Consider the following 23,457-nt stretch of genomic DNA (forward strand, 5'->3'; position numbering starts at 1 on the left):
TTTTTTTTATTAACAAAAAGCTCTATTAGTAAGTAGTTTAGATTAAAATGACTGAAAACATTTTTGGTGAGAATATATTTGGGTTCTAAAAGCATTTGAAGTGCTTCTTGCAAGAAACTGAAGGAAATATTTGTGAAAACTAGTTCATTTGAGCAACATCTATGCATGTTATTAACAATTAAAAGGCAGAATCATGCTTGTATGCACTAAAAAAACAAAACTTTACCTATGAAATTCAAAGTCTAGTAGTTATGGTGAACCAAGACTCAACTCATGATCTAAGAGAAAGAGTTGAGATTTCTTTATACCTTTGAAGCACCTCTTTGCTTAGCAAAGGTCAATCACCCATGTGAGGGCCTTATTTCCTTTGTCACCTTGCTCCTTGGCTCCATGGATGTGGATGGAGGAACTTTGCTTCTTGGCTTCATGTCTTCTTGGATATGGATGGAAGAATTGGTTTCTCCAAAAGTCCCCAAAGTTTGAGACCTCTAGGTTCCGACACCAAGGATGGTTGAGGAAGAAGATGAATGACCATGGAAGAATTAGATGCTAGTAAATTCCCCCATGGTGGCCAGCTTCTCTAGAGAGAAAGAGAGAGCCACCTACCTTCATTGGAGTGGCAAACTTGCAATAAGTCCAAAATCCACTCCCTCTCTAAGCCTGGCCGACCTCCCTATTCTTAGTGGGTTAATTGCCCATTTTGTTTTAGTTGTCACACAACTTAAACCTTATGTGCCTTGTGGACCAAAACCCTTTTGTGTCCCAAAACCCAAAACTAACTTAAGGCCTAAAACGAACCTTTCGTTCTAGATTAATTAACTTTTAATTAATCCTTGCCATATACAATTAAACTATTTAATTGTCCTTACTCATCTTCGTTATATCCTTTAATCATTACCTTACACGGTGTGCAATCTATTAGGTTCTTTTTGGCGAAGCAGTGGGCGATTAGAACTCTTCAAATCAATTGTGAATTGAAACTTATTTTCAATTCTCCATTTAGCGATTATACACCTTTTGGACTTCCACAAACCATGAGTGACACCTAGCAGTATGTTATGGCTACCCAAGCTAATCAGAAAAGGTTGGAGAACCTATTCAGTTTGGGGTTACAATGCAATACGGTCTTTCTCTAATACAATACTCTTGACCACATTGTTTGGTTTGATAGTTTATTCATGTCTACTATCCAATGTGATTCATTTGCTTATATGATTACCTTGAATTTGATTTGGAATGACTTCCTAAATCTCATTCATACTCTGGCCAGAGATTCTTAATCATATCATAGAGTATTCTCCCTCAAAAGGGTTGAAGGTTAGAGATCCCTTGTTGTGCATTCACTTGCCTCTATGGCTAAGTGGCTTAACCCCAACTATGTCGTGGACACCCTCTGATGGAATGACTTTGACATAGTCAAAGATCAAGGACCTAACCACAAGACAACTATGATGCCTCAGGTCAAATGAATACTTTGCATGATCCTAACCATGAGTTCTCATGTGACATGAGTATGAGAACTCCTTGTTGATCGCGTTCAGTGGACTCATTCTCTATTAAGCACCTACATGCTTGTCTTGATGTCAGTCACACTAATAACTCAAGACTAGTCACTCTCCCTAAGAGAAGACATAACACATACTGATCTTAACGAACCGTTAATGCCCAATTGGCAATCTTATGATCAGGAACTTTTAGGATATGTATAAGAAAGAGAATGATCTCATGAATCTAACTTCTTTAGATCACATTCTCCCAATTAGATATTTCTTGAAGTTATCGTTTAAGCATATAACATTTATATGAGACGTCTTTAAATAATAATCTTTGCCCTTTATATTAAGCTAGATTAGTTTAACATATGAAATGTCCGTAAAGTATCATCATATGATTGGTTTTAGGGCATATTTCCAACAGAAACACTAGTTAGATACTTCTTAAATGAAGCACTTCAAATGCACTTTTAAGTTTCGCTTGCATTTTTACTATGAACTGATTCCAAAAATAGTTTCCTAACAGATGATTTCAATCATTTTAAAAGCACAAGAAGCATTTGAATTGATTTTCTAGGTTTTGTTTGCATATTTATTAATAATTTGATTAAAAAATAATTCACTCAAAAACGTTTTTAATTATTTTAAAAATAGCGGTAAAATGGTGATGTAAATATGAAATTGAAGAAAAGGGACCAAACTGGTACCGCGGCTACCTTCCAAAACTCAAGTTACCGGATCGAAGAGATAGAGTGATCCTCTGTCAGCGTCTTCAGCCACCTCTCACCTGCAGCCAGCCACCTCTCTTTGTGAAGCCTTTTTAGCTCATGGCTTCAACAATTGTTAACGTGGGACCCATCCTGGGTCTGGATTACGTTGGTCTCAGACCCGCCAAACCTCTGAAACTCAATTCGGGTCGGATCCAAATCAAGACCACCCGCCCACAGCGCCTTTTCTCCATAAGAGCCAGCGACGGCGATGGATCAATCGGGAAGACCCGGCTCAGCGACGCCGAGTGCGAGGCCGCCGTCGTCGCAGGAAACCCGCCGCAAGCGCCGCCGGCGCCGCCTAAACCCGCCGCCCCAGCTGGAACTCCAGTAGTGTCTTCGCTTGTGAGTTCCCGACTCTCTAAACAATTTTTTTATTTTCGAAATGCGAAATTGTGTTCTGGGTTTTGATGTGTTTTCGTTTTGCATCAAATTTCACATTTTTAAAATTTGGGTTGTGGGTTTTGATGGGGATCGATTTTTATGCCAGCCGATCAGTCGGAGACCTCGCCGGAACCGAAGGTCGCCGTCGCTGAGAGCTGCGTTTCAGGAAACAAGTTTGTCTCCTGCCAATTTTGTGTATCCACTTTTTATTCATGAAGGTTGGTGCTTCCTTGCAACTCAATTTGGTGCTAAAAAGTTTTGCGTTTTACAATGTTTTCATGCTTAAACCTCTGTCAATTCTGCAATTCTGTGTAAATCTTGCAGGTCAGGACGACGCCCCTATTGGGGCAATGCCGGGATGTTATAGGCTTGGGTGGAGACATGGACTTGTGGAAGAGGTGAGGTACCTCTAACTCATTAGCTCTTATCTGTTCTGTTTAAGCTTATTGTTACTGGTTCCGAGTAAGATTTGGTGTGGAGCAGGTTGCAAAGGCTCGAGATGTTGGTGTCAATAGTATTGTGCTTTTCCCCAAAGTTCCAGATGCTTTGAAGGTTTTACAATTACTCTCGTGCTTTTGCTCAACTGTTCTGTTGAATGATGTAGTATAATTGGATTGGTTTCTGCCTTTTAGAATCCAACAGGTGATGAAGCGTACAACGATAATGGATTAGTGCCTCGAACAATACGGTTGCTCAAAGACAAATACCCTGATCTTGTAAGTTTACATAGTTCGTTGAGTCTTTTAAATCAAGTTGGCCTTATGTATTGACGTGTTCTCATGTGTGGAAGAATGTCATGTTGTTTATTGTTGTGTGCGTCAGGTTATATACACAGATGTTGCTTTAGATCCATATTCCTCTGATGGGCATGACGGTATTGTCAGAGAAGATGGTAAGTCACATGTGCCATGACTCATGAGGACTGATCTTTCTAGAAGATGTATATATTTCGTTCATACATGCATTTTGTTATTGATTACAAAGCTTATTTTTGATGTTGTAGGAGTTATTCTGAATGATGAGACAGTACATCAATTATGTAAGCAAGCTGTTTCCCAGGTAACTGTGGCAGATTAAGTCCTATATATGTAATTTCTCAGTTGTGAATTATGTTGAATTGAGATATGTCAGTAACCTACTGTTTAACGTGTTTACGTCTTATCAATAGGCCCGAGCTGGAGCAGATGTTGTGAGTCCCAGTGACATGATGGATGGTCGTGTGGGAGCTATTCGAACTGCTCTTGATGCTGAAGGTTTTCAGCATGTTTCTATCATGTCTTATACAGCAAAGTAATTCGACTTGTCATTACAATATTTCTTTTGCTGATCATTTAAGGAAATTTCATTATTTTTTAAGAACACATGTCATGCACTTTTAACCATTTCTTACATGAACTTTCTGGAGTTGCACTTGCTGAGATTTATACTTGCATTGAAGAATGTCCTTATCTTTCAAACAGGTATGCAAGTTCATTTTATGGTCCATTTCGGGAAGCATTGGACTCGAATCCACGTTTTGGTGACAAGAAAACGTATGTAGTTCATTGGAGTCAAACCTTATGCTAGTTTCAAATATAATTTAGCTATTGCTGACTTGACATATAAAATGTGGTTTGAAAAACAAAAGTTATCAGATGAACCCCGCAAATTATAGAGAGGCTATGGTTGAGGCAAATGAAGACGAGTCTGAAGGAGCCGATATCCTTTTGGTTAGTGTTGCTTGCTTTAAATATTTTTGCATAGCTACCTAATGGGAGCTAGTTCTAAAACTATGAAATCGTTCACAGGTGAAGCCTGCTCTACCATATTTAGATATCGTAAGATTACTCCGCGATAACTCCCCTCTGCCTATAGCTGCATATCAGGTGAGTCTTGTCATAAATGATCTCCTTTATTCCTTTGTGCCTTTCCTAACAGGAAGTTTGTTCTTGCTTTATTCCATTTCAAGCTTCAAAAACACAATTTACGCTTCTTGAATTGATACCTATGCGAGTCCTGGAAACATGTCTTGTTTATTTGAAGCTAGACGATAGAATAGTTGTAGTGAGTATTTAAAATGTTATTGTTTCCTATATTGTGTACTGATTGATTAACTAGAATCTCCTTTCCTGGCCCGTGTCTGTAAAATTGTTCTTATTTTATGTAAAATCATCAATGCAGGTTTCTGGTGAGTATTCAATGATCAAGGCTGGTGGAGTTCTGAAAATGATTGACGAAGAAAAGGTTATGATGGAATCGCTCATGTGTCTCAGAAGGGCCGGTGCTGATGTAATCCTCACATATTTTGCCCTGCAAGCTGCCAGAACTTTATGCGGTGAGAAGAGGTGAGACTTGTAATCTAGGAGATTGTTTATCGAGGAAAACCATGCAAGATTTCTGGAGCTTGCATTGTAAGTCGTAGAATGAAGTTCGTTTGTAAAAGAATGTGATTGACAGAGTTTGTTGTTCAGACAAGAAATAAGTAATAGTAGCTTCAAACTTTGGGTGTTTTATACCTTGTTCATTGTCTCAAAGTTTAATGTGCGCCACCGATATCATTACTTTTTTAGGGTATGGTGAAAAAGAAACAAAATGAAATATTCTTTTAATTTGTATAATGATAGTATCTACATTAAAGGATGAAAGAGTGGGCCACAATGGGTTTGACAGAGCAAGTCCACCCCTAAAAAAATGTGCCAGCAATCAGCCTATTTAATCCACTTTAGTGAACAGCGATAGACCCAATGAACAGTAATTGATCAAAAACATCTCCACCCCTAAAAAATACGTTGGCACAAACGATCTCCACCTCTACAAAATGCGCTGGCATCTAAACCATTTAAAATATTATTAATTTTTTTTATAAAATAATAAATTAAAAAATGTAGTTTTAATTTCTGATAGAAATTTTAACTAATTTTGTCACGCCACATGTTATGATCCGAAAGTACTATTTTGTTAATAGATGTCCGATAAGATTTTCAACCAATCCCGACGTGTTACTTGTCACTATTTGTTTATAATAATTTAACCAAGATTTCGATAAAATTTTCTACCAATCTTGTCACATCACGTGTCATTTTCCGAACGTACTATTTGATGGATAGATTTCTAATAAGATTTTCAACTAATCCTGACGCACCACGTGTCACTATCTGTTTACTAATTTAGCCAAGATTTCGATAAGATTTTCAATCAATCACGTAGTGCCACGTGTCATTGTCTAGAACATTATCCTTTCTTTTTTTATCCATATAAACCCTACATCCCTGCATCCATTTTCATTCGCACACCAAACTCAATCCTTATTTTTTAGCTCCGAATCCTTCTTCATTTTTTTAAATCTTGAGTTCTTACAATGTCTTCGTCAAGGAGATTGTATGAGCAACAGAAAAAAGTGTTGGCACAACAAGAAGAATTGTTCAATCTCGAGGAAGGTGGAGATGAGGCTTTCGCAATGGAAGAGGATGAGGATGATGAACATAGAAGGCTTCAAGCCTCACATTCCCGTTGTGTCATGGAAGTTGTGGGTCAAATAGCCAAACCCAGATATGCTGCAAATTTCGATAGAAAAAGGGAAAGACGAGGTAAAGATCTCTTGGAAGATTATTTTATTCCCAACAACGTATTCCCTAATCATATTTTTAGACGTCGTTTTAGAATGCAACGAAGTTTGTTCAAAAAAACCATGAGTGCTATTTGCAACCATGATCCATACTTTGTGCAAAAAGAGGATGCTTTTCATGTTCTAGGTCTTATTCCTAAGCAAAAAATTACGGTTGCCTTGCAAATGCTTTCATATGGAGCATCTGCAGATCAAGTGGATGAGATCGCGATGATGGGAAAAACAACTGTTCTGGAGTCCCTGATGCGGTTTCGCTTTGCAATTGAAGCCTTCTACTCCAATGAGTACCTCCAGAAACCCATGCCAAGGGACATGCGAAGGCTTCTGAGGAAGGGTGAGATGCGAGGCTTCCCTGGCATGATTAGAAGCATCGGCTACATGCACTGGACTTGGAAAAACTGTCCAAGTGCGTGGCAAAGAGCTTATGGCGACAGAAAAAGAGCCAAAAGTATCATTTTGGAAGCGGTGGCTTCATTTGATACATGAATTTGGCATGCTTTTTATGGTGTTCTAGGAGCTCAGAATGACCTAAATGTTCTTACCCAATCTCCAGTGTTCAACGAATTACTACAAGGAAAAGCGCTGAGATGCACATATTGGGTTAATGGTCATAAATACGACGGAGCATACTACCTTGTAGACGACATTTACCCAAGGTGGACAACATTTGTTAAAAGAGTGCCACATCCACAGAGTGAAAAAGAAAAACACTTTGCAAAATGTCAAGAGGGGTATAGGAAGGATGTGAAGCATTGTTTTGGTACCTTGCAAGCTCATTGGGCGATTGTCAGGGTTGTTGCTCGAATGTTTGATGTCGAGGCTCTTCGATCCATCATGATGACGTGTATTATTCTCCACAACATGATTGTGGAAGATGAGTATGATTATGATGTCGTCGATGAATACGAGCCACACATGATGAACAACTCAAGAAAACGTATCTACTATGCTCATGACCAGACCTAAGACCCCGTGCAACACGAGTCGTTGGAATAGGATGGACATTACAATCAATTGATCGTTGAGTGGTACACTTCAGTGCAAGAGCCACACTGGCACATAAGCCGCCAAAGTGACTTGATTGAGCACCAGTGGTGATTGCAACAAGGTGAAGATAATTAAAATGAGCTTGTGGTGGAAGAATAAAGTGTATTTTTTTTAAGTTTATGTAATTTTATTTAGTGTGTTTTTTTTTAAGTTTATTTGGTGAGTTTATGAAATCTTATTTGATGTGTTTAAATAAAGTATAAAAAATAAATTTGAAATTACAAGTACTCAAAATAAATAAGAAATTATACAAAGTACTAAAAATAAATAAGAAATTACATAAAGTACTACCAATAAATAAGAAATTACATAAAGTACTACCAATAAAAATGAAATTACATAAAGTACTACAAATAAATAAGAAATTACACAAAGTACTAAAAATAAATAAGAAATTAAATAAAGTACTACAAATAAATAAGAAATTAAATAAAGTACTACAAATAAATAAGAAATTATACAAAGTCTGAGGAGCTAGGATATGTGGTACTAGGATATCTTCATTGCTATGATCTGTGTAGCTAGAACCCCCTCGACTTGATTCCTCATCTCTTGCATGTCTCATTCGCACCACTTCATTTTTTTCCGATGTCCAAAAATATTTAGAATTCAGAGACATCCCTATTACAGACTTATTCATAGTGTCACGATCTGCTTGAGCCGTCATTTCTTCTCTAAGCATTTGATTTTCTCGATTAAGTATTTCTCTTTGTCTATCATTAGCTGCATCACGTCTCTCAGTAGCTGCTAAGATTGCTGCCATAGTTGTAGCTTTTGCCTCATCTCTAGCTACTTCCCGTGCCATGTTCAATTCACAATGACGAGCAAGTTCATCCATATATTTAGTGTAGTCATTTTTTGAAGAACTACCTTTTTTCTTTTATGCCTTTTTACCTTGAGGCCTGAGGGACTGACTAGTCGGCTGGGTCTCCGGCACTTCTTCAAGCGTCATTTCCGTCTCTTCAAATGTGCCGCCTTTTTTTAGGCCGTGTCTGCTTTTAGCGAACTGTGTAGACCCATGCCGTGCATGACAACATCCGGACCGGTTGTCACAATTCTGTATCTGGGGCAATCTTTGACAATTTGCCAACATTCCCATTTGTTGAATGATTTGTTGTGGTTCTTCACATTGTAGAATGTTTATGCTTGTAGTGTCTATAAATGTGGGATAAGATAGTATTATAAAATGCGAGTGTAACACAAAAAAATAAATTAAAATATTGATGCGGCTGGAATACATATAAATAAATAAAAATATTGTCACCTGATCCGCTAAACTTGTCCCACTACGCAGATTATTGGAAGCATAAGAGATAGCGTTCCTCCAACAATTAAAGGATACATTGAGTTTTTTCCAACGACCTTGAAGACCTTGACTACTTTTGGCGCCTTTTCCATGTACATTGCAAAACGCTTCCGTAATTTTACTCCACATTTCTCGCTTATCTATCTCGTTACCCGTAACATTACGGAAGTGTTTTGCAATGTACCTTGAAGACCTTGAACCCAGCATTCACACAACGTAACATCTTCAATGAGCTTCCACGTAGTCATTTTTTTCCACAAAAAAAATATATGAAAGGTTTGGTTGAAAGTGTTGAAAATATTGAAATGTGGTGTAAGGTGGAAGGTGATGGTTAGGTATTTATAGAAAAAAATAATATAATTCTTAAAATTTTTTCTGTATTTTTTTTTTAAATTAATAATTTTTTATTAACTTAATTAATCTGGACCATTGGATTTGAAAAAGATTAAAATCCAACAGCCCAGATGTTGACACGCGGACCAACGGTCATATTTCTGACCGTTGTACTTTTTTTTTTAATAATTTACCGTTGATCTATGGATCGGACAACCCATATCACGCCACGTCATTACCCGTTGAATTTTAAATACAATTTTTTTTTACCGTTGGAAATTCAACGGTCTAGAAAACTAGCTGTTGGAAATCCAATGGCCCATAATGAGCCACGTGGCCCCTCATGGGCGCAAATTTGTAAGCTGCAATAGCGGGCCCCACACGCATTTTTCTGTCGGGGATGCACCCCCACTCGAGTGTGTAACACAAGCGTCGCACGCAAAAAAAAAATAATGGTCTTTGACGTTTGGCTGACATAAGCCTAACGTCAGATGGCCCAGCTCTTGGGTCTATCGATTATGGGCCGACCTATTGTCTGGCTAGGGCTGGGTGCTAGTCTTTTAGGCTGGGGTGGGGCAAAAAAAAGGCATACTGGTCCATTTTTTGAGCTGGGTGGCAGTTTAAAAAGTCCCTGGTGGAATTGCTCATAATAATACGGTTCAACTTTGCCTTTGACGAGAATCGAACTTAAAACCTCTCACTTTCAATGAAGTAAACCGCAGTACTAAGTGGCACTTTTAGTTTTATTACCAAACTAGATTGCTCATTATGTGGCTTAGCTAAACTTCATCTTCCTTTAGTGTAAAAATATCGATGTACTAAAAAAAAAAAAAACCTATAGTCTAGAAAGAAAAAGAAAAAGTGCAAGGGAGAAACACGGAGTGCAAAAATTACTGGTAGACTTTGGTAAGTAGTTCGGGCATGTTTACTTGGTATGAGAATAAAAATGAATGAGTATCGGATAAACATACTCTGTATTTATCCTATACCTTCATTTTCAAGTATGCGGTATCTAAAATCAATGAGATTCGCCTAGTTTTTCATTTTTTTGGTGGTTAATAAACTCATGAATAGAAATAACTCATTTCTTGTCAATCCATTTTTTATAAGTAAACATGCTCTCCTTATATTTGTGGACATTTTAGTCATTTGAACCGTTGGTTGTTTGAGTAACACTCATTACACTGGTGAGAAGTGACATTGGATCAACTTTGTGGTAGTCAAGTGCTAGTGGGGTTTGGTATAATAAAAAGATGATTTAACTGGAAGAATGATGACTTTATAATTAATATGGAGATTGGCAAACCTAAACATAAAAATAAAAAATATTACAACTTACAAACAACTTTTTAATACGCAGAAAATGCTGCTGCTTCTACTAGATGATACCACCAAAGAAAAGAGGGACAAATCTTACCCTGTAATTAGTCCCCTGATCCTAATTAATTAAGCACCCAAAATTTAAAGAGCACATCATCCTTGATTCCTTGTGCCCATCTGAGACAGCATCATTACCAATAATGTTTGACCTAACTGCTGGGTTTATTTAAAATAACCCGTCTGTGGTCACCCGCGACCGCTCGTTGAGGTACCTTTCTGCAATTGTGGCATGACTTGCAGCCCCAATTGGCAAAACATCTTCGTCGATGAAAAAATAAGGAGAGTGGCCCGTGTGTGTGGACCCCAAGGTCTCGTTCCTGATCCCGATGTAGAAGAAGCCAGCAGGGATGACCTCCGAGTAGAACGAGAAGTCCTCCGCCCCCATCATGGGTGGCACCACCCTGAAGTTGGTGGGGCCCAGCAAATCGATGGCCACTTTGCTCACATGCTCATGCATTTTCTCATCGTTCACTGTTGGAGGGTAGATGGTGTTCTGGTTTTCGAAGAAGTCCACTGTTGCTGAGCATCTGTAAACACTTGCTTGCTCCACAATTACCTGCTTGCCAAAAATGCAGATTAACTGCGTCAACTTAGGATGGCAATGATTAACGTTATATAAAAGAAAGTATCTACCAAATAGAATTAAAGGACCTACTTAGATTGCGTTTACTAACGTAAAAGAGTTTCATGCAATTGAAACATCGTGATTGTGATATTTCAAGTTCGTTCTACATTTTCATATGAGACAGTTAAACATATGATATTGCGTGATAGAATCGAGATACCACCACTATGACATCTTAAGTGTAAGTAAGTTTATTTCTTATGTTAGTATATAAAAGCTGGAGATGAATCGTCATATCACGATTATCCTTCTAATTTTTATAAGATAAATATAAATACTTTCATGTCACGGGTTTAATGCACACTTGTCCTTTATCTCTATTGTTCCGTGAATGCAGCACGTCCGCGTGGAGAGGGAGAAATAGGTCACGGGTTATTTTCCTAGAACCAAAGGTGGAGAAGATATAAAAAATTACAAACCTCTTCAATTCTTTGAAGAATTCTGTAGAAGTTTGTGTTGGAGAAAGCCCTGAAAGTACCACCAAGTACCACAGTGTTGGGTATCATCCCAAGATCATCGCCTCCATTGAATGCAGTTACAGAAACAACCTGAGTGCATGGCAAACAACATGTTAGGGTTTATCTCAGTAACTTCTTCTCAAATTACAATTTTGCCATGTCGATAGATAACCTAACGAACCTGCGAGTCCAAAGGGTTTGATTCACGGGATACGATGCCCTGCAAGCTGATGACGGCCGTGGCGGCTGCCAAAACAGGGTCAGTAGATCCTGTGGTTCCACTGATAACAGCTCTGAAGAAGCCACAGCCAGCTAGCAAGGGACCAGGCCTTGACCCGATGACGCCAGTAGGGTGCTCATGGGATACATGAGCTGCAAATATGGCCTCCACATCCTCCAAAGCATCATCTCCGATCATTTGCTTTGCACCATTACCGGCTTCCTCCGCTGGCTGAAACAGCAATATTACAGTTCCCTGTGCATGCAGAGATGTAAATTGTCAAGCGATAAGTCAAGTCGAATCAACTTAAGACTTCCGGTATAATTCAAAGCATTGCTTATAGATGATGTAAACAACGAAAACTGAATATGTTGGGTAGAAGTTGACGATAGGACGACTTAAAGTCCAGTTAAAAAATAACATGTGATTGGAAAATTATTCTTCAAATTTCAGGATATGTCATATTTTTAATTGATTTTGTTTTTTGTTAATCATCATTGTAGCATAACTAAAACAGCCCACTGAAATTTTTCTTGGTCGAGAAGAACTAATATGATGAGAAAATGTCATTTCACTCTCCACAGAGTTAAAGACATCCGAGGCTAACGTATACATAGACTGTGCTAACGACTAATTTATTCTCCATTAGATCTTAAGAACAAGCATCTTAACTCAAATTGGCAATCATGTTATTAACTTATTGTAAATGAATCCAGAACAAAATCGTGCTAAAGCTAGGGCGTCACCCGTAAGTGGCGCGCTGTGTGGCCCGAGCACAGTGATAAGTGAGCAAGGGTCGCTGTATCTCCATCGGCACCCGGATGCAGTGTTAAATGAGCAAGGGGGCCATAGAAACTTCTTTTCGAACGACTCCACTCAAAGTTGTTTGGGAGCATATGCTCCTATCAACTTTACCCGGGACACACAAAAGAAGTACTTTGATCCTATTAGATGGGGGAGGGTGAAGAAGCTAGGACAGAAGGGTAGAGTTCAAGAGAGCAAAATGCGTTTAGGAACGTGGAATATAGGAACCTTAACGGGAAAATCTATGGAAGTAGTGGAAGTTATGGTGAGGAGAAGGATAAATATTATGTGCCTACAAGAAACTAAGTGGGTTGGTAGTAAGGCAAAGGATCTAGAAAACTCAGGGTTTAAACTTTGGTATTCGGGCACAAATAGAACGAGAAACGGTGTTGGCATCATCGTGGACAAGACCTTGGTACAAGATGTTGTAGATGTCAAGAGGGTAGGAGATAGAATCATGGCAATCAAGATTGTAATAGGACAAGAACTTATCAATGTGATTAGTGCGTACGCACCTCAAGTAGGGTTGGATACGAGTTCGAAGGAGAAATTTTGGGAAGATCTTGGAGACTTGGTGCAAGGAATTGCTCAGACGGAGAAGTTATTTATAGGAGGAGATTTAAATGGACACGTGGGCAGAGAGACAGGCAACTATGGAGGTTTTCATGGTGGCCATGGTTTTGGGGAGAGAAACGAGGATGGGGAAGCTATCTTGGATTTTGCAATGGCATATGATCTCTTCTTAGCCAACACCTTCTTTAAGAAGAGAGAAGAACATGTGATCACCTACAAGAGTGGGTCGTCAAAAACACAAATAGATTTTCTTCTAATGAGGAAAGGGGATCGTATAACTTGTAAGGATTGCAAAGTTATACCAGGAGAGAGCGTGGCTAATCAACATCGCTTGTTGGTGATGGATGTACATATCAAAAGAGTGAGACAAAAGAACAAGACTTGGAAGTGCCCAAGGACTAGATGGTGGAATCTAAAAGAAGAAAAACAAGCCATTTTCAAAGAGAAAGTAATCACCCAGTGTGTATGGGATAGAGAGGGGGAAGCTAGCCAAATGTGGGATTCCATGGCTAGTTGTATCCGAAAAGTAGCAAAAGAGGTATTAGGAGAGTCCAAGGGCTTTGCCCCACACCAAAAGGAATCTTGGTGGTGGAATGAGGAGGTACAAACAAAGGTGAAGGCTAAGAAGGAATGTTGTAAAGCCTTATACAAGGATAGGACCGATGAAAATGGTGAAAGGTATAGAAAAGCGAAGCAAGAGGCGAAGAAAGCTGTGAGAGAAGCTAAGTTAGCAGCTTACGACGATATGTATAAACGACTAGATACCAAAGAAGGACAGTTGGATATCTATAAACTAGCTAGAGCAAGGGAAAAGAAGACAAGGGACCTAAACCAAGTGAGGTGCATCAAGGATGAGGATGGAAATGTTCTTGCTACAGAGAACGCAGTTAAAGACAGATGGAAAGGTTATTTTCATAATCTTTTCAATGAAGGACATGAAAGGAGTGCTTCTTTAGGGGAGTTGAGTAACTCAGAAGAGTGTAGAAACTACTCTTTTTATCGTCGAATCCGGAAGGAAGAAGTGGTTGTAGCTTTGAAGAAGATGAAGCATAGAAAAGCAATAGGCCCAGACGATATACCAATCGAAGTGTGGAAAGTTTTGGGAGAGACAGGTATAACATGGCTCACTGACCTTTTCAATAGGATTTTGAAAACGAAGAAGATGCCAAATGAGTGGCGAACGAGTACTTTGGTGCCTATCTACAAGAATAAGGGCGACATACAAAATTGCATGAACTATAGGGGTATTAAGCTAATGAGTCATACAATGAAGCTCTGGGAGAGAGTCATTGAGCATAGATTGAGGCAAGAGACACGGGTTTCGGACAACCAATTCGGGTTCATGCCAGGACGCTCAACCATGGAGGCAATCTATCTCTTACGAAGATTGATGGAAAGATATAGAGATGGGAAAAAGGATTTACACATGGTCTTTATAGATTTGGAAAAAGCGTATGATAGGGTCCCAAGAGACATTCTTTGGAGGATTTTAGAGAAGAAAGGAGTTCGAGTAGCATATATCCAAGCTATAAAGGATATGTATGAAGGAGCAAAGACTGCCGTAAGAACTCATGAAGGACAAACCGAAAGCTTTCCCATAACTGTAGGATTACATCAAGGCTCATCCTTAAGTCCTTACCTTTTTGCGTTAGTAATGGATGAGTTAACAGGACATATTCAAGATGATATTCCTTGGTGTATGCTTTTCGCAGACGATATAGTGTTGATAGATGAAACTCAGGAAGGGGTAAATGCAAAGCTTAACCTTTGGAGAGAAGTGTTGGAATCTAAAGGTCTTCGTCTAAGCCGATCAAAGACAGAATATATGGAGTGCAAGTTCAGTGCAAATGGAGGCCAAAACGAGTTAGGGGTGAGGATCGGAGATCAAGAAATACCAAAGAGCGACCGTTTTCGTTACCTAGGATCTATCTTGCAAAAGAACGGAGAATTAGATGGAGATCTCAACCATAGAATACAAGCTGGATGGATGAAGTGGAAGAGTGCATCCGGAGTGTTGTGTGACCGCCGTATGCCACTGAAGCTCAAGGGAAAATTTTATAGGACGGCAATAAGGCCGGCGATGCTGTATGGCACAGAATGTTGGGCGGTGAAGCATCAACACGTACACAAAATGGGTGTAGCGGAGATGAGGATGCTTCGTTGGATGTGTGGGCACACGAGAAAGGATAAGATTAGGAATGAGGATATCCGGGGTAAAGTAGGAGTAGCCGAAATTGAAGGAAAGATCAGAGAAAATCGATTACGGTGGTTTGGACATGTGCAAAGAAGGCCTACTGACGCTCCGATTAGAAGATGCGACTATGGGACAGAGGTTCAGGGCCGAAGGGGTAGAGGAAGACCTAGGAAAACTTTGGAAGAGACTCTAAGAAAAGACTTAGAGTACTTGAATCTAACGAAGGACATGACACAGGACCGAGCACAATGGCGTTCTAAGATTCATATAGCCGATCCCACTCAGTGACATGGATTTTCCAAGTCTCCAACCGAGAAGTTTTCCTCACTCGGGAAATTAAGGGAACACTACCTCAACCTACATGCTCCACTCACAAAGCTTCCATACAAGCTTCAACAAAAGAAAATTCAAAGAACTTAGCGAAGAATGATCTGGTGTATTTAACACAAACGTTGAAATGAAGGAAAGCTTATTTATTGATATTCCCGATAAGCTACAAATATGTACATATACATAAGTCAAAATAAACAAACAAGAGGGAGCCTTCACAAAGGTTGCTTAGGAGAAGTCTCAGCAGTCGGTAGAGCCCCAGAAAGAGAAGGCACTGGAGGGGGATCATTCGGAGCCTCAGTACTGGACAGAACCCTAGAAGGAGGAGGCATCAGAGGTTGATCATTTGGAGCTTCATTACGCGGTACAGCCCCAGAAGATGAAGGCAATAAATGCCTTTGGAACAAACCCACAAATCTCTGATGATCAAGTAAAACCTGACCATCAGACTCCTTCATCTGGTCAAGCTTCCTCTTCATGTTTGTAGCATAGTCATGAGCGAGCCGGTGCAACTGTTTATTCTCATGCTTGAGCCCTCTAATCTCCTGTTTGAGACTCATCACTTCAGCCGCCAATGATTCAACTTGGCGGGTTCGAGCAAATAGGCGTTGGGCCATATTAGACACAGAACCTGCACACTGAACACTGAGAGCCAACGAATCCTTAACAGCTAACTCATCAGACCGTTTGGAAAGTAGTCTGTTATCTTTGGGAGTGAGAAGGTTCCTGGCCACCACCGCAGCGGTCATATCATTCTTCATTACGGAATCCCCAACGGTAAGAGGACCAGTAGGGGAGACGAAGGATGGGCGCCATATGTTGTCTGGAGAAGGCGGGGCTGCCTCTTCAACAAGGTTCAAGTCAAAACGACGGTCGGAGGGGCCAGACATTTTCAAAGGTGTTGAAGAGAGAAGAGGTCGGATAAATCAAGATCTTAGAAGTGCAAGAATGGAGCTTCTACTGGTGGATTTCAAGTGTTCTTTAGAACTTAATGCCAGCCCCTATAAAAATCTGCACTCGACGGAGCTTCAGAAATCGAAGAGGCGTTTGCTTTCTCAAAAGCTGGGCTGCTCAGAGACCACGAGGGTTGATCTCAGAAATCGAAGAGGCGTTTGCTTTCTCAAAAGCTGGGCTGCTCGAAGACCACGAAGGCCAATCTCAGAAATCGAAGAGGCGCTCGCTTTCTCAAAAGTTGGGCTGCTCAGAGACCACGAGGGCCGATCTCAGAAATCGAAGAGGCACCTACTTTTCCAGCCTTGTCAGCACCTATCACACGCACACTCAGCTTTGCGGAAATTATGGGCATTCTGTCAAAGACTTCTGGTGAAGTAGAAAGCACATGAATCTTACTGCTCAATCACCCACTTCCCACACGCAACAATAGCTCATGGGTACCACAGATAACTTTGCCAAAGTTCTCTGCCAAAGTTGAGCACGTGAAGCTTGCAGCTCCTACTACATCGCTCTAACCAAGAAGGGTAAAAGAATAGCAAAGAAACAGTACTAACAAAGTTTAGACACATAAATTTTGAAGGTCTAGCTACCATATTATTACCCACAAGGGTAAAGGAACAGTACCACTGCTGGATAATTGGAAAGTCCCTGTGTGTCAACCTCTGTGCTTCGTAGCAAGGTAGACTAGCAAACATGGCCAACCTTTACTCACATTCGAGAAAACTCCTAACAAGATTGCTTGCTCCAAAATCGAAGAGGCATCGTCCTCTGAATCTCGAGAGCCAGACTCCCAACATGACTACTTTCTCAAAAATCGAAGAGAGGGTAAAGGAACAGTACCATTGCTGGATAATTGGAAAGTCCCTGTGTGTCAACCTCTGTGCTTCGTGGCAAGGTAGACTAGCAAACATGCCCAACCTTTACTCACATTCGAGAAAACACTCCCAACAAGATTGCTTGCTCCAAAATCGAAGAGGCACCGCCTTCCGAATCTCGAGAGCCAGACTCCCAACATGATTACTTTCTCAAAATTCGAAGAGACACCGCTCTCCGAATCTCGAGAGCTAGACCCCCAGCATGATTGCTTTCTCAAAAATCGAAGAGGCATCATTCTCCGAATCTCGAGAGCCAGATCCTCGATAGGATTGCTTGTTCGAAAACCGAAGAGGCACCACTTTCCCAACTTCAAGAGCCGGATCTCCTTGGATAAAGCTTGTCTGTAATCCTCACACGCAACATCAGCTTTCCAGATACCACAGACCACTTTTTCAAAGTGCTCTGACAGAGTTAAAACATGTGAAGCTGGCAGCTCCCACTACCGTGCTATGACCAAGCAGGGTAAAGGAATAGCATTACTACTTGCTGTTAGGGAGACTCCTATATATGTCGACCTCCATCCCCAACGGACAGACAGACCTGCAAAAATGCTCAACCCTTCCTCATATCTGAGAGGGCACTCCCAACGAAGCCTTTCGAAATACTCAGCTTTCTTCCCCCCTGATAATACCTCTGCAAACAAGCTATACTAGAGCAAGAATATCCCATATCATCAGGGTTAAAAGCAAGAGTATCCCATATCATGCTTTTTCCCTGTCTTTTCCTTTGGCCTTGTTCTTACCTGCAAGACAAGGAGAAAGAGAGCAATCAGTCAGCACTTGGAATCAAGCTTCTAGCCAGGAACTGACTGCCTGGAACCCCTTACCTGATTACTTACCTGGTATTGCTCTCGAGTACTCATCTTCAACATCTTATGCTCCCAGGGAAGATACCGCATCTGCCTGAGGAACAAATAGGGCAAGTGAGAATGATACAAGGAAGCATGTGGAGACAAACGTAACAGCACACGTGCCGATACATCCATTACTCTGTCAAAAGCAAAAGTATCCCATATCAGCAGGGTCGAACATACTCTAGATTTGATGGACTTGTTTTGACCCTCAAATTCTTCAGTCGGCCTTATACTCTGGAGGAAACCAGAAAACCCTCCAGCTCAGTTCAAGAATAAGCCTGTGGAAAGTTACTTCTTCAAAAGCAAAAGTATCCCATATCATCTCTTCTCATTTTTCTTCTCTTTATCCTTCATGCTGCCTGCAAGATAAGGAGAATGTGAACAATCAGCCGGAGCTCTGATTGCTTACCTTGTCTGTCACATCTTTCAGCAGATCCCCTAGCTCGGCGACTTGGGGACTCCTACTACATGGTTTGTATCGCGCTTGACCAAGCCTGAAACTACAAGTAAGCTTCAAGTGAAATTGATACATTACCTTGTGCATCTCCACCAGTTAAAGATACCACCCCTGGATGGAGGAAGAGTACTTCCAGAGAAGATGTCACATCTACCTATGAGACAGATAAGGCAAGTCAAGACGATACCACACTCCGATACTTAGAAGTTTCGTGATTACGAGATCATTCTCCCACAATATTTCCTAATGTCATTTGTACTAGATCATTCACTTGTACTCACTAAAGGAGAGCTTGAACCTATGTACTTGTGTAAACCCTTCACAATTAATGAGAACTCCTTTATTCCGTGAACGTAGCCAATCTGGGTGAATCACGTACATCTTGTGTTTGCTTTCCTATCTCTATCCATTTATATACTTATCCACACTAATGACCGGAGCAATCTAGCGAAGATCACAAAAAGCGACCGTTTTCGCTACCTAGGATCTATCTTGCAAGAGAGCGGAGAATTAGATGGAGATCTCAACCATAGAATACAAGCTGGATGGATGAAGTGTAAGAGTGCATCCGGAGTGTTGTGTGACCGTCGTATGCCACTGAAGCTCAAGGGAAAATTTTATAGGACGGCAATAAGGCCAACGATGTTGTATGGCACAGAATGTTAGGCGGTGAAGCATCAACACGTACACAAAATGGGTGTAGCGGGGATGAGGATGCTTCGTGGGATGTGTGGGCACACGAGAAAGGATAAGATTGGGAATGAGGATATCCGAGGTAAAGTAGGAGTAGCCGAAATTGAAGGAAAGATGAGAGAAAATCGGTTCCGGTGATTTGGACATGTGCAAAGAAGGCCTACTGACGCTCCGATTCGAAGATGTGACTACGGGACAGAGGTTCAGGGCCGAAGGGGTAGAGGAAGACCTAGGAAAACTTTGGAAGAGACTCTAAGAAAAGACTTAGAGTACTTGGATCTAACGGAGGACATGACACAAAACCGAGCGCAATGACGTTCTAGGATTCATATAGCCGACCCCACTTAGTGGGAAAAGGCTTTGTTGTTGTTGTTGTTGTTGTATTGAGCAGTTTTTTTAAGCCAACGCCAAATGCAAAAACTTGAACAGTCTAACATGTATACTGATAGCTGACCTACCAAACCCCTTAAGATTCACACATCATTTTTAACCTTTCTCACATACTTTTTAAGTTCCAATTATCAAATAAAAAAATAAACGAGAATCAAAAGACATACATTAATAATTTTTTAACATAAATTAACAGAAATTATTAAACTATAAAAAATAACGTGTGGATAATTCCACGCATAAGAAATGGTCCATAGAAATCTACGTGCTCCTTTACCAGTCCAAGTCCAGTTCTAGTTAAAGGACGACTAATCAATTTATTACTACTCTCGATGTAAGCAATTTATGCATAAGTTTTTCTTCATATTTTTATAAAAATAAGAGTAATCTTATTCATATCATGTAGTTATACCATATTTCTATACCCCACATCATTTGAAAAATTTACAAAACCCAAAAAAAAAAGGAGAAAGACTTTTTGTATACCATGAGAAATTTTTGATTGTGATGGGAAAATGAGTGGTACACCAAGTGTTTTTTTATATAAGTAGTGGGATTTTTATTTTTTAAGTTATTAACTTTTTAACACACATATCTCATCATTTGTATAGTGACACGTGGTGTACGATCTCGTGTGCCGGTCACACTGAAAAATCTCTCGTATACTACAATCATGATTTAATTAACTAGTTTTTTTTTTAATTATTAGTTTATTAAATAATGAACTAAATTTAAAAATATGATTAATTCAAATAATGTGACTGTCCACATCAAATGCTACCTAAGGTGGTATGAAAATGTGATACAAAAATATGATATGAATAGCAATAATAGAGATAATTAATTACACGCGTATAGTTTGGGCGGGGCAGGGGCACATAACAATTAAAATCGTATTATTAAGCCTACGACCAGCTACAATAGAGGACAGACAGGGAATCAATGCCATATTAAAAGGAGGCAGATTCTCTGCCCTCTCACTTTCCGTGCCCTTCTGTGCCATCCTATTTGTGTGGTCACGGTTAAGTCACGTCAACATTTTATATTAATATTTTTTTTTGTCTTATTATCTCTATAAAAATATAAAATATAAAATGTTGATATGGTTTAACCGTGATCACACAAAACAGAAGACACGAAGAGCACAAAAAGTAGGAAGACAGAGAATCAACCTCCATATTAAAAACCTCTAAATGTCATGTAAAGGTGCTTTACATACTTAAAAAGTCTAATATATCCTCATGTTTGTTGAAATAATTATAAATAAAACTAGAACACAAGGAAAAAGAAAAGAAAAAAGAAAAAGAAAAGTTGACTACGTGTTTAATAATAATAGCATCAATTGAAAACTAGTAAAGCATCAATAATTATTCCACTAAGTGAAAGTTTGGGAATAACAGAAATAGAATACCCTTTAACATAATAAATTTCAAAATGTAGTCCTTTATTCTTTTTTCTTAACAAAATGAAGTTAGAGAAGGTGAAATGCATCTGTGAGTTTTTCTAGCTACAAACTGATCCCTTTTTTAAAGAAAAAAAAAAGTACACCATCATATGATAAAAGTATTAAATAAAAAAGGAGTACTTGTCTTAGCTCAAACATGAAAGTCAAGATACGAAAACACAAGTCAATTAAAAGATATGCGTTACTTGATTAACTAAAAACACTTACAGAAATTAAGAAAAGAAATAAAAGATAAAATACAATAATAATTTGGATTTTAATAACAAGTTTCATTTCTATGCTACGTAGCACTAAATAACATGAGTATTGAATGATTTGAATTTATCAAAGTAAAATAAAAAATAATTCAAATCAATCTAGGCTATCAAAACTTGTAGCATAGCACAGAAGAACTTTTTCATAAAATGAAGAGAAAATTAGCTTTCTCATATATTTTTTTTTTCAATTTAATTACTTATATGGAAGAACCAACGAAAAAAACTTTGAATTGAAGCACATGTGAAACATGACATTGGGAATCGTGTTCATGGCCACAGTTTCTAGGACAGCCCTATCCCCTTGGCCACAGTAACCGAAGTCAGGTATAACAAGACAAATTCATTCTGCCATATTTGGACGAAGTGAGTTTGGACAGTGTCCTTTAAATTAAAGGTCGATACCTTTAATTATCTTTTCTGCCATAACTTGCAAATGCATAAAACATTTAGGCCTCCTTAATTTTTCATCTCATATGATTTGTTTTTTTTTTTTTAACTAATTAAGGATTATGTAACTAATTGCTGCAAGAAATTATTAATCATTTGTTAAACCAAATTACCTTCAGAAGGTGTTCACGGTTCTTCAGGATCTTGGCGGCGCCAATTAGCATAGTCACATGCGCATCGTGCCCACAAGCGTGCATTTTGCCGGCTACTTTGCTCTTGTGCTCCCATTCAACAGCTTCCTATATATAATGAATATTCCAACATTAGAGCTTACTTTTACATATATATTCCTTTCACAATGTGTTGGGTCGGGCTGATATTTTAATTTGTTTCTCGACATTGACGAATATCATCATTCATATTTTCTCTCTCTACCTCTTAATCACACACTCTTTGTTGTACATGTACTTCTCTGACTCAAGAATCTAAGACAAGTACTTTTCTTTGTACAATCTACATTTAATAAAATTTGTGTACAAGAACTAGAGTAAACGACATTTGTATGATCTCCTTAACTTTTATTTTTGTGTCAGCATTAAAAAAGGAAAATAAAAAACTTGAAATACTTTAGGTTATATTCGATTTTTCGACCTATGATGTGTCATGAAATTGAAATTTGTATCTCTTTGTCAAATATTAGAATTCAAATGCAAGTATATTGCATGCATAACCAATCTAAGATAATTTATCTCAAATTCTTCTCAAAATTTGAAATTAAAAAGGATTTTCATTTTTTTATTTTAAGGAAAAAAAACAAGAGAGAGAGAGAAAGGAAGAACGGTTCAAGCTTCGTCTACACTGCATACACCTGTATTCAAATTCAGGTGAAAAAAATAATAAAATAGAAAATACCTGAATTGGAAGGGCGTCCATGTCAGCCCTGACGGCGACAAACGGCGGACCGCCGGTTCCGATCCAAGCTCGGATTCCGGTTTTAGCCAAAGGATACCGGTAACCGATATCCAACCGGTCCAACTCATCCCGAACCAGCCGGCTCGTCTCGAACTCCTCGAAAGCGAGCTCTGGATGCTCGTGGATCCTCCGCCTCACCGTCTTCAACCACTCCACGTTCTCCGGTCGCTTCGCCAAGCTCAAAACCGCTACCGAGCACGCCTCCGTCCAAACCTCGCAGCTCTGAGGAGGCGACGACGGCGGTGATGTTGGCGGAGAGGTTAGCGCTTGGAGGCTCAGATTCTTTCGAGCTTCGGGGCTTGCCTTGCAGCTGGGGCAACAGTCATCGAGCTCGAAGAACGGGTGGCTGTGATCGCCGGACGGAGTCGTCTCGGCGGGTGAAATTATCGAACCGAGGACGAAGATGGAGATTATTAATATTGAATTTGTGTAGATTAATTTTGTTTTGGTTTGATTAAAATTCATTTTTAGAGAGAGAGAGGGGGTTTGGGGATGGAGTTGTGTGGAAATTATGAGAGAGGGAGAAAGATGAGGGGAGTTAAAGTAATGGGATGGGGAAATTTGAGCACGTGGGGATAAAAGATGGCAATACAAGGAAAGATTTCCGGTATGTTCGAAATACAAATTAGTATCTT

General features: G+C 39.5%; 4 protein-coding genes across 4 annotated transcripts; 2 read left to right on the forward strand and 2 right to left on the reverse strand.

The window, feature by feature from the left end:
* The first annotated feature begins 2,186 nt into the window (after positions 1–2,186).
* LOC126605329 (delta-aminolevulinic acid dehydratase, chloroplastic-like) lies at positions 2,187–5,136 on the forward strand. Its single transcript, XM_050272697.1, has 12 exons — positions 2,187–2,605; positions 2,751–2,862; positions 2,969–3,042; positions 3,128–3,196; positions 3,277–3,360; positions 3,467–3,536; positions 3,648–3,703; positions 3,813–3,934; positions 4,105–4,176; positions 4,272–4,353; positions 4,432–4,509; positions 4,805–5,136. The coding sequence occupies exons 1-12, from the start codon at positions 2,321–2,323 to the stop codon at positions 4,970–4,972; spliced, it is 1,272 nt and encodes a 423-aa protein (XP_050128654.1). The 5' UTR covers positions 2,187–2,320; the 3' UTR covers positions 4,973–5,136.
* A 944-nt stretch (positions 5,137–6,080) lies between these two features.
* On the forward strand, positions 6,081–8,116 carry LOC126602970 (uncharacterized). Its single transcript, XM_050269760.1, has 4 exons — positions 6,081–6,210; positions 6,376–6,654; positions 6,763–7,008; positions 8,019–8,116. Exons 1-4 carry the CDS (start codon positions 6,081–6,083, stop codon positions 8,114–8,116), a joined length of 753 nt encoding a protein of 250 aa, XP_050125717.1.
* Positions 8,117–10,191: 2,075 nt separating this feature from the next.
* LOC126603996 (IAA-amino acid hydrolase ILR1-like 6) lies at positions 10,192–23,351 on the reverse strand. The gene is made up of 5 exons (XM_050271038.1): positions 22,763–23,351; positions 22,024–22,149; positions 11,579–11,872; positions 11,359–11,487; positions 10,192–10,870 (listed from the first exon to the last, which is right to left on the reverse strand). The coding sequence occupies exons 1-5, from the start codon at positions 23,285–23,287 to the stop codon at positions 10,481–10,483; spliced, it is 1,464 nt and encodes a 487-aa protein (XP_050126995.1). The 5' UTR covers positions 23,288–23,351; the 3' UTR covers positions 10,192–10,480.
* On the reverse strand, positions 15,559–17,491 carry LOC126603997 (uncharacterized). Its single transcript, XM_050271039.1, has 2 exons — positions 17,349–17,491; positions 15,559–17,132 (listed from the first exon to the last, which is right to left on the reverse strand). The coding sequence occupies exon 2, from the start codon at positions 16,406–16,408 to the stop codon at positions 15,734–15,736; it is 675 nt and encodes a 224-aa protein (XP_050126996.1). The 5' UTR covers positions 16,409–17,132; positions 17,349–17,491; the 3' UTR covers positions 15,559–15,733.
* Positions 23,352–23,457: the final 106 nt, after the last annotated feature.

Source organism: Malus sylvestris, chromosome 15, assembly GCF_916048215.2.
Source record: "Malus sylvestris chromosome 15, drMalSylv7.2, whole genome shotgun sequence".
NCBI classification, from domain to species: domain Eukaryota; kingdom Viridiplantae; phylum Streptophyta; class Magnoliopsida; order Rosales; family Rosaceae; genus Malus; species Malus sylvestris.